Here is a 13573-nt window from a genome sequence, read left to right on the forward strand (position 1 = left end):
GTCTGTTTCTGCAGGTTAACTAAAGCCATCAGCTCGAGCTTCTCATCTCATTCACTGGTTGTTGTGCCTGTTGCTCCGTAGTAGCTGTGATTTGTGTTTGCTTACTAGTGTATCAGGACTATGCAGCAACTTCTACTGGTGTTGGCACTCAGCAAATGTCTGATCCCTTACGAGCAAACGCAGTGTGTTTGAATCTGGTCTGTCTTCGAGTTCCTAATATGGACCAAATTGCACCACAGGACAAAAGTGGGAGTTTGTTTTAGGAGATGGTACTGAGCCTTAAAGAGAGGAGGATTTGTTTGGCGTTGTGTTGATAACAGGGTTTATTGATGTAGTTTAAAGAAATTAAGCAGTTCGGAAGCTGTTGCATGTGTTTTGTCCTTATGAATGGGGGAAAAAAGTGTCATAACTGAACTTTAAAATGGTCAAATGACGATAAACAGTTAAAAAGTGTCAAAATCTAATTATGAGCCTGAACCAGTTGGCAAGAGTCAGCACTTCATTGTTTAATTCCATGCAGAATCAAAACAGATAAAGAGATGAATCTAATCTCTTTAGGCCAATACAGGTTGCTGAATAGTCATATTTTTGCAAAGCTTGTTGTGGACTCAAATAAGATTTAAAAAGAAATGTTATGCGGTATCTAATGTCACTGACGTGCAAATGTTAAGGGTTTCTAAGTGTTGTAAATGCATGTAAACTTGCTATGTGATGAGAAGAAAAAAAACGTTAACAATAATGTATTGTTTAGGAAAATCATTCCAGATAATGTTTTCCTTTTTAATACTCAAAATATTTGATATTTCTTTTCTCTTTTTTCTAAAGAATCCTTTGTAAAACTTAATTTCTCTATTTTGTACAGGACGTCATTGTAAAGATTGTAAATAGGTCAGCATTCTGGATGCGGCAACAATCATTGAGGAGGGGAAACAAAGAAATCATCCTTGAGTGTAAATGGATATTTCTTCAGAGTTGGGTCCAAAACATGGATAAGGCATGTTTCTGAAGGCTTTCATCCACCTATCACCGGTTGTTGGAATCAATAAAATACATGTTATATTTATTCTGTTGCGTCTTGTGTGTCAGTTTGACAGTTCTCATACAAACTGTTAGTACACTATTAGTAAGAAACACATTTTTTTTTTTGCATTTACCATTTGCTTCCAGCAATCATAAATAAATAAATAATAAAATATTGCTCTATAAATATTACATATTTTCTTTATTAAATATATGTAAATGTTTCTCATATATATGTATATGTATATAAATATGTATATATATATATATATATATACATATATATAAATATGTATATCAATATATATATATGTATATATAATATATAATATATATATATATATATATATATATATATACAGTACCAGTCAAACGTTTGGATACGCCTTCTCATTCAATGTTTTTTCTTTATTTTTATTTTTTTCTACATTGTAGATTAATATTGAAGACATCCAAACTATGAAGGAACACATATGGAATTATGTGGTAAACAAACAAATGCTCAACAAACCAGAATATGTTTTATATTTTAGATTCTTCAAAGTAGTTGAATGAGAAGGTGTGTCCAAACTTTTGACTGGTACTGTATACATATATAATGTGTATATACGCATATGTGTGTATATACATTTGATTTTATTTATTTTTTATAGATAGTAAACAACTGTATACCACATAAATCATGATCAGAAATACCACCATGAAGTGCAATCCAATAACTCAAAGTTTATATCCCTTAATGAGGACATATTTCTGGATCAGTTAATGATGCACAGCCAGCGTTGATGAGTGAACCAAACAGACAGGGAGGTCTGAGTCAGACCTCTGCTCGGTGTCTATTACTTGTAAGGCATCAGGAGGCGGTGCTAGAACCTGCTGGACCCTATAAAAGCCCGTCTCCCCCTCTGAACTGACGCATTGGATCCACATTTAAGGACTTAACCGAGTGGGGAATTAGCTGCAACCGCCAAACATGCCGTCCAAGCCTGCCCCGATGAAGAAGGCGGCTAAGAAAGAGCCAGCCAAGAAGGAGGCTGCTCCTGAGCCCGCTCCGGTCGAGCCCGTCCCGGTGGAGGCCGCTCCAGCCCCCGCTGAGGTTGAGGCTGCACCTGCTGCTCCACCGGCCGAGGAGCCCAAAGCCCCCACACCTCCACCCGCAGATGGTAATGCCATGAGTTACCGGTTTCACTATTCATGCACACCTTCAGTTTAGTGTCTCAGTGGAAGAAACTTGGATTAGTTGTCTTAATCTTTTTTAATTGAAGCAGTAGAGGCCGGGTCACTTGATGGTGAGTGCACGGTGACCTTTTACGCACGGTGACCTTTTGGAGGTGCCGTGGGTGAGGAGTTGTAGCCATCGACACAAAATGGGAAAATGCATGTTTAGTGCATACACCGCCTGCTTGGACTCTTAACTCCTGAAGACCTATTTTTCTACAAGCTACTGGGGAAGTCCTACTTGTGCACATTGAGCTTTCCCCTTGCAACACTGTGAGGTTAACTTGCAAAGTTGTTGCTGATACGCGCTGTTATACCTCAGTGAAAGCTCCACCTTAACATTTACAAACATAAATATATAAATAAGTTGTAAAAAAAACAAAAAAAACACAGTGAAGGTGGTGCCACTGTCACTTTACAGACTGGTGTATAACGCGTATCAACAACACCTGCTTTTATTAGGATGTGTATTTACTATCTCTAACACTTAACATCTAAAATCCACATCAGCTGATGATGATGAAGCTGCTGCTCCAGTTGCAGCAGATCAGCCAGCAGCTGATGGTATGAAACCCTGAGAGGAGCCTCAGTTATCACCTTCTGCCCATTTTTAACGTTTTCCCCTTTTTTTTTTTTTTTTAAATAGATTTAACCTTAACATAACATTCTGAAAATGTCACATTTTCAAAATGTTGTATCTACCTTCTAACCTCTAATATCAGCTGCCTCGCCTGCTACAGAAGAACCACCTGCTGCTGCCGCCGCCGAGGCCCCTGCCGATGGTAAAACAGACTACCAGTGCATTAACATGTATAGGTATTACATCCTAACCCCTCCTACAGTAAGAGACACCTTCACTAACAGCAAATGCCATTATCTTCTAACCTGCACCCGCTTCAGAGGAAACAGCAGCAGCTGTTGAGGCCCCTGCTGATGGTAAAACCAACTATCAGTGTATTAACAAATTAATATTCATTCTTGAACCTCCTACAGTAAGAGACACCTTCACTAATAGCAAATGCCCATATCCTCTAACCTCTAATATCAGCTGTTGAGGCCCCTGCTGATGGTAAAACAGACAATTAGTGTATTTACATATATATGTTTTACATCTTTAACCTCCTACAGTCAAACAAAAACTTCACTAATATCTAACGCTTATATCCTCTAACCTCTAATGTCAGCTGCTGCCCCCGCTACAGAGGAAACACCAGCTGCTGCCCCCACCGACGGTAAAGAATTCACATGAGCCACAACAGATAACCTTCCTAAATCTGATTCTTCACCCTCTCACGCTAAAGCCAACGCTAACTAATTCCCTCATGACACTTTGACTCTCCTTTCTCAACACACATTCTCATGTTATCATCTGTTAGGACATGTCCCACCTGCTTAATGCTCTAATTATTAATATCTAACCTTCAATAATAGCTGCTGCCGCTCCAGCCACAGAGGAAGGCGCTCCCATTGTTGACTCCGAAGCACCTGCTGATGGTAAAACAGAACATGTTCCTGTTCCACTCTTCTCTCTTTATTATCTGAGATGATTTAACGTCCTTCTGTATTAGCATTGTAGAGCTGAGCGTTACATAGCTGGATTTTATTTGATGCTGCAGCGTCACTCTGCTCATTACACACTGCCAATAATAACACAAATGCCTCTTTATCAGCTGAAGCTGCTGAAGCGCCTGCACCAAAGGAGCCTAAACCACCCACACCTCCACCCCCAGGTAAAGTTCTATTCAGAGAGGAAACTCCACCTCAGAGTGACTCAATTCTTTTAGTTTTTTATTACAGTGTTAATAAACGTAACTGCACTCATCTCTTATGACCCTCAATGGTTTTCTGATTCTAAATGATTTTGTTCATTTCTGCCATTTGCACGTTGAGTAATTGAACGTCATTTTTGTGGCGTCTGCAGAGCCCACAAGTGTCCCACTGGATCTGTTCGTCGAGGATAAGAATGACACTTCGGTTACTATCATTTGGAGCCAGCCGGAAGTCGTCGGAGACTCCGGTCTGGACGGCTACACCATTGAAGTCTGCAAGGATGGAAGTAAGTCCCGCTCTGCTTTTGACCAGGTGCACCGAACACGGGCATGTGCACGAAAAAGGGGGTCAGATTATTAATACACCGTGACAGAAATGTCAGCCGGCCTTTTAAATTATGTTGAAAGCTATAATTCAGATGCTAATTTAAGTTTTTTTTTACAGAAAGTATTATTACATCGCTAATACCTATAATTATATCTATACTGTTTAAGGGCCTTTTAAAGACGCCCAGCAACATGTGAAATAGCTGTTTTACAGTGTTGCGGGTCAGCCATACCCGGTGCAGCTGTCCCCCAAGTGTCACTCCGTTATATCATGAGCTACCTAACTTCTCCCTACAAGGAAAGAAGCATTTCAGGAGCTGCTCTGGTCTTGCTGGAGGTCCTGCTTTTAGACTTACTGCCCTAAGCTCATCTCAGCAGTAGTTCAATGCAGGCTTGATTTAGCAGACAGGGCAAGCTGTTTACCCACAGAACACCAAATCTATGTCTATTATTGCAATAATAATAATGTGTGTCAGACATAATCAGTGTTTCCTTTACAAAGCTGCACAACAATCAGTTGTAATTTATTCGTTCTGCACGAATTAGATCTGTTCGTCTCGGTCTGCCTGCAGTTTTCACAGTCAGCAAACTTCATCATCACAGTCTTTTATCCTTCTGTATAATATCAAGATGAACAATAGCTCTGTAAATTGTTATGAGTCTGTCTTCATTTTTATTTTTTTTGTATAATCCCATTTAGCCGAGGACTGGAAAGCAGTTAACGAGGATCTGCAGAAGTCCTGCCGCTACGTTATCAAGAACCAGACCACCGGCGACCGTCTGAAGATCCGCGTGGTGGCCCTGAACGCCGGCGGCCGCAGCCTGCCCGTGGCCCTCCCCGAGGCCGTCCTGGTGAAGGAGGTCGCTGGTAAGAAGCGAGCAAGATCCAATCCCAGAAAATCACTCAAGATTGAGTGATAACAGCGTGTGAATGTTCAGCACAAAAACTACTCACTCGATTAGTTTACCACTTTGTCACAAACAAACAAACAAAACTGAAGGGTCACAGCAGCTAAATGAAGCACAAGAACAGATGCATCATGTAGATAATACTTAAAAAAAAACACCAGAATGCTTTATTCAATGTGAGAATCTAATATAAACAGGAATCCGAGAGAAACGGGGAAAAAAAGGCCTTTACAAATTGATGAGTGATTGTACACAGACAAAAACAAGGGGATCAATTAAATGCAGAAAAGTGAGAAAACAAAGAAATATGTGCACAAATACATCATCTTTATACAAAATTAAGCACAAATGAAAGTTACTGAATATTACATACACCATGCATATATAAATAGTAACAACAAACTGTGTTGAGACACAATAACCATAAAAAAAGTAACAAGTCGGACGGTAAAAGTCATTAGGCCATTTTCTCTATACAGTCTTTTAAATTTGGTTCTCAAGCTGTTGGCCTCAGATACGATTTGTTACCTGACCTTCACTTCCACATGACCAAAAAATGAAAATCAAATCACACACAGGTATTTTTTTTAAAGGCAAAACATTTTTTATTTAAAATTGTAAGCTTAATCCCTCTGTATAGTTAATTGCATATAGGACAAGCTATTTGACCCAGGTCTGGCTTAAGTTTTCATAGAGCCATTTATTATGGGAACGGGGAGTTGTAAAGTTCAGAAGTCAAACCGAAGCAGCTCAGCAATGTTTTCTTTCCCAGCTGTCCGTGTCCCGTTGGCACATACCTGCAGAATTAACGGCATCAAACTGTGGCCCTCTCACACTGATCCACCTCACCACAGTGTGATAACTACACGCTTGTTAAGTAGATGGGTTTTACTAATGCTGTACACCTTACAGTGTTAATCGTAGACAGTATATGTAAAGTGATTTACTGTAAAATGATGATTGGACCCCGAGGGCTTTAGAGGGAGTAGCTGCGTTACTTCGGCTCACTCACAAATCATCGTTATGCGAAAATGGAGAGCCCAACTGGGAGGGACAGCAACTTGATCCCCGCCGGACTGGCTGCATTTCAGTTTAGTCCATGTTCACCGCCATGTTCGCCATAGCGGGCGCTCCACCACATATAGAAGCCAACTCATGAATGGTTTCCCGAACATAATGGCCGCAAAGCTTTTTGGAGACATAGCTGGGATGTCCCCGCTATTAATGCATTAATTAATTTTTTCGGAGCAGGGGTTGCATTGTGATCCCCGCCAGGATTCATGCTGAGGGGGAATGTCAGGCTGCTCTCTCTGCAGGATCGCTGGTGACAAGTGATCTGACTGCAAACAGGTGGGGGCTGTGGGTCAGGAGAGGAGAGGAGGTGGGGTGGGGTGGATGGCAAATTCCAGAGGGTGGATGGGTGAGGGGGTGGTGGATATGGAGCTAAATTCTCAGGCGACACCCGAATCTCATGAGACTTCCAGAGATTCGCTGTTTATTTTGAAACATGCCACAGACTTCACAGGGAGAAGGTTCATTAAGATTCATCCTCTCTGAATGAAGTGACAAGACATTTAACACGCGGTATGTTTGTTCTAGTAAACAGATACACATTTACTTCACTTTTTCTTTTTTCTTTTTTTCTCACACCAGATGAATTATGTTCCAGTTTTGATCTTTGATTTGAATGCGTTCTGACGTGAGTGGGAGTAATTTAAGCTCCCAATCATGCGTCATTAGAGGTGGTGATATTCTACGGTATGTTTCTTTATTTAGAGTCCTGACAAATGTTGCTGCGCTGGACTCATTAGGGTGCTGCCTCTCATCAAATCCCTTTTACAAATGAGCCTCGGCGAGATACTTCGGAGGCTTAAGTATCACTTCAAACGTCACAGCTTCTAACTATCTGTGTGATTTGTCTTTTTAAGATGATGTAAGGAAGCTTCGATGAGCCACCAGGGCCCCTCCCGATTGTGATCTTTTCATACTACTTTATATTAAAAATGATTTAGATTCTCTACATGCAGATACATATCTTACTTAAGCAATTTCCAGTGTTATTGCAACTTAATTTGTCCCAATAAGGCAATCAGCTTGCACATAGGAAAACAATCTACAATGAACTAGGAGGGGGAACAAAATATGGTTTAAAACACAGACAAATGTTTTATTATGAATTTGAGAGATTTCATATAGATTTTAGTGATTTTTGCACTGTAAACCGTAAAATCTTTATAGGTAAAATACAATTAAAGCCCCAAAAAACAGCACACAGATACAAACATGAATGTGCATTCACATGACATACACACCTACTTACTATCCTGCTTTCCATAGATTCCTGTCCTCCAAACATTACGTGCAGCTTCTCATTTTATTTACCTTCTTTATAATCTATACAAAGCCCTACTTGTCCCATGATCTGTGTGGTTGCTTTAACACATCATGCCATTTAAAGAAAGAAATGTGTGCCCACTGAGTTAGCGGATATAAATCGGATGGATAAAGGACTTAGAATAAGGGTTACTTTTACAACCGGTTAAAGCACAGACACACCCTGGTGGCACCGATGAAGATTCCCCGGCTCAGATGGGCTTAGATCAGCCCAGCCGGTTTATGGATTTCTTTCAAGATTTGTGGGTCACAAAAGCAAATTAAATCCTTTTGTTTCACTCCAAAGATCTCCTAACAGATCCCAGCCATCCCTCTAAGGCTGTGACGTCTTGTTACTAATCCTCCAACGATACTTTAATAACCATTGGTGGGTTTTTTCTCTCCAGATCGTCCCAAGGTCCGCCTGCCACGTTTCCTCCGCCAGAGATACGTCGCTCACGTTGGGGATAAGATCAACCTGACCATCCCCTTCTCAGTAAGCACAAGATGACTGTAGCGTTCTGTAAATGCGTAATGAATAACAATACACAAGCCCTCGCAATTCACTGTCTGATTTTCTTCTTTTTTTTTTTTTTTTAACCAGGGCAAACCCAAACCTGTGGTCACCTGGCTAAAGAACGGACAGCCACTGGACACAAAGAGGGTGAACATCCGCAGCAGCGAAAGAGACAGCATCCTGTTCATCCGCACGGCCGAGAGAGACGACTCTGGAGTGTATGAGATGTGTGTGAAGGTGGAGGACTTCGACGACAAGGCTTCGCTCATCCTGCAAATTGTTGGTGAGCAAAATGTTACATTAAAAAAGTGGGAAGTGGCGTGTGTAAGATACAGTTTAGAATAAGGGGGACGGATGGTTTTATAAAGATCAGAATACCGTTTATTGCCACATAGGTAGAAAAAAAAGATATATATATATAAAACAAATTGATAAAAAATATGTTCAATGCCCACTTTTAAAAAAACCTCAAATAAATGAGAAAGAAAAGTAAAAATGACAAAAGAAGGAGAAAAATAAACTGGGCTCTAGATATGTATTATGCCACAACTGTAGTGACCAAAATATATTTTCTGCCTGCCATCATGAATCCAAATTTAAATTGAATGTACACAGGGTCATATTTCCTCACCACGTGCTTTGGAGCTTTTACTGGCTCTTGGTTGTCTCCAACATCGAAGATTCACTGCCTCCGAGTTAACGTTAGCTAGCTCAACTTTTTATTTTATTGTATTTTATTTATCTCTATCTTTGAGCATATTTAGATGTAAGCTTTGTAATTTACCCCTATTTTTTTTATTTTTAATTTGATCTAACCATTTGGCAGTTTTTTCGCAGTGCACTAGATGGCGGTCTAAGGCCCATTTAGCTGTTCTAGGTTATGTGCAAATGTTCATGGTATTGAAGAATAAAAAAATATGCAGTGTAGAGAGATAATAGTCCAAAAATATGTGCATTAATGTAACAGATAGAAGTCTGTGTCATTGGGCCTTTAAATGAAGTTGGAAAGAAACTGTTCATGTTGTGTTCGGTTTTGGTTCTGATGGATTGCAGCCTCTCCTGCCAGATAGGTGTGATTTAAGTTGTGTCCTGCCTCCGGGTCCTGGAGATGTTCAGGTCCTGGAGGGACGGCAGCTTGCAGCAAATCATCCTCTCAGCTCAGCAGAGCGAATAATACCCTGCAGTCTGCCCTTGTCCTTGGCTGTAGCAGCAGCAGCAGCTATTTACGTTAGAGTTCATTTAAAAACTGTTGGTGTAACACTTGTTGTTCCGTTGTTCACAGAGCTGTCAGGGCCTCCCGCCAGTGTGAAGATTGTGGATACCTGGGGCTTCAATGTTGCTCTGGAATGGACTCCACCCAAGGACAACGGCAACACAGAGATCACAGGTTACGCAGTCCAGAAGGCCGACAAAAAGACTGGAGTGAGTTTTCAGCATCAAAGCACGTATGTCTGGCTCCTGATACAGTACAAAAAGTAAATCCTGAATCCTCAAAACCTCGTCCCGTTGTGTGCCTACAGGACTGGTTCACTGTGCTGGACCATTACCACAGACTGAACGCCACCATCTCTGACCTCATCATGGGCAACACCTACAAGTTCAGAGTGTTCTCTGAAAACAAGTGTGGAATGAGCGAGTCGGCTACTGTTGCAAAGGAGGAGGCCAACATCTTGAAGACAGGTAACCCTTGACCAAAAAGAAAACAGACACAGAGGGATTCTTTTGTAGTTGTTTAGCTTTCATCTCATTGATCCTTACCTCACTGACAGTTTCTTTACAACTGACGCTGTAATAACATCGCTGTTATCTGCTTAAGTAGACTTTCACTTTCACATTCAAATTTGGGCGTGGAAGTTCATTCTCAAACTTTGGGAACAGTTTCTGCAACTAAATAACCTTCATTCAAAACTCTGAGATGCTGCTGAAATCTCAGACAGCTAGTCTGTCTGAGATTATTTGGCTGCAAATTCCAATTTGCCTAATGGTAACAGAATTGTACTAATTATCATATACAGTAGGTCCATTTTTTTTGATAGAGATGTAATCCTACATACTATTTCGCAAGTTGCAATCATGCAACCAACCTTTAGATTGGTCATCATGGAAAAATTCAGGGAAAAAAAAAAGGAATCACATATTTGTGGGAACTGTGTTGGTACCTGAGATGAGCAGATTGGAGCTTCATGGTCAAGTCTGTTTCTCTTCCAACCTCCAGGTATCGACTACAAGCCTCCAGAGTACAAGGAACGCGACTACACCGAGGCGCCCAAGTTCACCACCAATCTTAATGACAGAGCCACCACCGTCGGCTACAGCACCAAGCTGCTGTGCTCCGTCAGGGGATGCCCAAAAGTACAGTAACATGTCTTTTTAATTTGACAATTTCCGTGTCTTGTCCCTTTTTCCCACTAAACTAACCGCTTCAGCAAAACATCTGCACCACACCTGATGTTAGGAGTTTTAGGACAAAACCTTTCTGGGGACTCCCTGAAAGTAGTTGCCAACTGGTAGAGAACTATATACCTTCAAGGGCCTTCACTCAGGGCTCAGTGGGTTTGTGCTTATGAACAATTATATTCTGGACATCCCACTCGGTCCATTTGTCTGTGTTATCTTTTATTTTTTTTCTTAACGCGCTGTTTTTTTTGGGTCTGTTTTTTACATGGCTAAACTGCTCTTTAAAAATGGCGGTTGCCAGTGCTGCATTGGCTCATATGGGTGATCACCTACTCCTACTGAAATAGAAACTAAAAAAGTAACTCAAAGCGACGTTCAAAGAGCTTTAATGATAATTATAAACATAGTATTGTTAACTTGCACATCGTTTGTCTTCCAAATTCTACTTCTAGACAAAGAAGCTGATAAATTCAGTGTGTTTCAGCTGCAATATTTTGGGTCATTGAACACATCACCAAGGCAGAGCAACCCTGCTCACTATTGACACAACAATAATGCAATAATACGACAAATATTAAGAAATTAGTCTCACACTTGCTGTAATAAATTATCTCAAAGAACTCACTGAAAGTTGATTTTCATACGTGATATGATGAAATTAATGGAAACACATGAGTCCTTAGAGGATATGCAATGTATAATAAAAAGTTTATTTTGGGACATGTTTATGCAGGTATGCATTCATTGTTTGCTAGATTAGGCCGTCACACTGTAGGAGCCAAACTACCTGTCAGCAGCTGAATAATCATGTAGAGGTGGTGAGTGGACATACTGAGAGTTTACCTCCATTACTGATCCATCGGTTGTCAGTGTGTTGGCTCTGAGCTGAGTATGTGTGTGATCTTTGCCTGGCCTTGTTAGCCTGCTGTCTGAGCCTCTCACCTCCCGTTTGGGCTCATAATCCCACCGGGTCGCCAACTGGACAGTAGCGATTAGTAGATTATCTCGATCAGAAGGCTAGAATCGGTATTCTTTGCATCTGAAGTAGGAGAGGAGGAGGAGGAGAAGGAGGAGGAGAGGCCATGAGGTTGACAGCTCAGCAAAGCGGGGTCACATGTGTCACATTCCCTGTGAGGCCCCAGGAGGTCCTCACCCTATCAGTCGCATTTAAACTCCCAAACTGGGCGTGTGCTGTATGCCCACTTCAATCAAAAGAGTTTTCTTGCCATGTGGCACAAACATAAATAGAAACACCACTGCTGCCAGTTCATTTGTGAGTTGATGGTTGTGAGATTGAAAACTGTTGTCCTATAATCTGTTTTTTTCTTTCTTTTTCTTTCTACAGCCCAAGGTCATATGGATGAAGAACCAGATGATCATCGGAGACGACCCCAAGTACAGGCAGATCTGCGTCCAGGGTATCTGCTCTCTGGAGATCCGTAAGCCTGGTAACTTTGACGGAGGTGTGTACTCCTGCAAAGCCAAGAACAGTCACGGAGAGGCAACTGTCAGCTGCAAGTTGGAGGTCAAACGTAAGTCAAGATCTTAAAAATAAAATATAGAATTCATGCATTTAAATATATATTTAAAGTTGCAGCGTTGGTTTAACTCACTGAAAGCTAATAACTTCTCGTCTTTATGTTGAACAGAGCCTGCGGTGCCTGCAGATGCAGAGAAGAAATAAGTCAACATTCACATCCTCACAGGTCAGAACTGATCAAATCAAAGTGCCTATTAATGTTTAAAATATGTACATGATATTATAGTCTGATTATATAATTTTCTTGTAGTTCAGTCACACAGTATGGATATATCTAAGAAATGAATGCAGTAAAAGCTCAACAGTTAAACTGGATGCATTGGATCGGTTTAAATGAGTCCTGAGGTGACATCGTCCTTCTCCTTGACTTACTTTCCTTACATGGAGGGCACTAAACTTGGAAAAGGTGGCCTCTGCCCCTGAACGAGTCCAAGAGGTAGCACCCATAAATTAAATCTGAAATGGCTCCTCATGTGCTCGGTTGGAACTTAATCACATTTCCCCGACTCAGCAGCAGCAGCCCCCTTTAGCACACAGGGATACATCATGTTACTCCCTTAACTCTTAACATTTTGTAGCTTTAATCTTTGCAATGTCATTGTTATATGCAATACCAGATAAGTAATTGATGGATAAAGTTTATTTTTAACATGTATATTAAAAAATATACACATTTTGTTTATGGTATGCCTTATATTCTGCTATACTTTTCATTGATTATGCATCGCTGACGTTTCATCGACTGCAGTACTGAACACTTTTTAACACCTGTTGTTGTTGTTGTTGTTGTTGTGATTTGTTCGTCTGTTGCGATCCCAAATTAGGAGCAGAAGGAATGAGGCCTTTAAAGCAGAAGGTGCGTGACACATTTAGCGTTTCTAAAACTGTCTTGAGCAACAATAAGGAACAAAGATTTTAGAGTTTGAATTATTTCCTTCTCTTTTACAGGAAGGTGCTGGATTCCTGGAAGAACATGTATATATGGCTGGTGACCACACTACCAAAGGGTTGTTGCCTGTGACCTCTTGCCGAGTGTTACCCTGTGTTATGATGAACAATTGTAGTCGCTTTGTGCCTTTATCGTTCACTAAATTATTAAGTCCATATCCATGTCCACAATCAGCCCTTTCCCCAACGATACTGTCTACGCTAACTCAATTATTGTCAGTCTAACAAGGTTTTACACTAAGACTTATGCAGTAATTTACTGTTCCTCAAAGGAGAACTACATGAAACATCTACGTGTTTATATCAATAAATAATTTTATTTCTGGTTTTGGTTTTTTTTCAATACAGTGTGTTCTTCAAAATGAAATCTCCAGCAGACGTTTTGTAAAGGTGACTTTTGTGCTCAACTTAACAGTCATTATTCATAATAACTCAATATGTGCACCGTTTTAATAAGAAATTAATAAAAAGTTTATATAGATTTTGTACTTAATAGTTTTGGTTTATCCTGTTTTTAAATATTTAAATTAGCTGCTGAGTAGCTGAAAGTGTATG

The 13573-nt window shown here is 40.5% G+C and overlaps 1 protein-coding gene across 1 annotated transcript; it reads left to right on the plus strand.

The window, feature by feature from the left end:
* The first annotated feature begins 1993 nt into the window (after window positions 1-1993).
* Window positions 1994-13232, plus strand: mybphb (myosin binding protein Hb). Its single transcript, XM_054616146.1, has 14 exons — window positions 1994-2195; window positions 3139-3174; window positions 3909-3973; window positions 4162-4294; window positions 5035-5202; window positions 8024-8112; window positions 8221-8416; window positions 9416-9555; window positions 9654-9813; window positions 10349-10485; window positions 11876-12062; window positions 12180-12236; window positions 12895-12926; window positions 13019-13232. Exons 1-12 carry the CDS (start codon window positions 1994-1996, stop codon window positions 12212-12214), a joined length of 1548 nt encoding a protein of 515 aa, XP_054472121.1. The 3' UTR covers window positions 12215-12236; window positions 12895-12926; window positions 13019-13232.
* Window positions 13233-13573: the final 341 nt, after the last annotated feature.

Source organism: Anoplopoma fimbria, chromosome 17 (genome assembly GCF_027596085.1).
Source record: "Anoplopoma fimbria isolate UVic2021 breed Golden Eagle Sablefish chromosome 17, Afim_UVic_2022, whole genome shotgun sequence".
NCBI lineage: Eukaryota > Metazoa > Chordata > Actinopteri > Perciformes > Anoplopomatidae > Anoplopoma > Anoplopoma fimbria.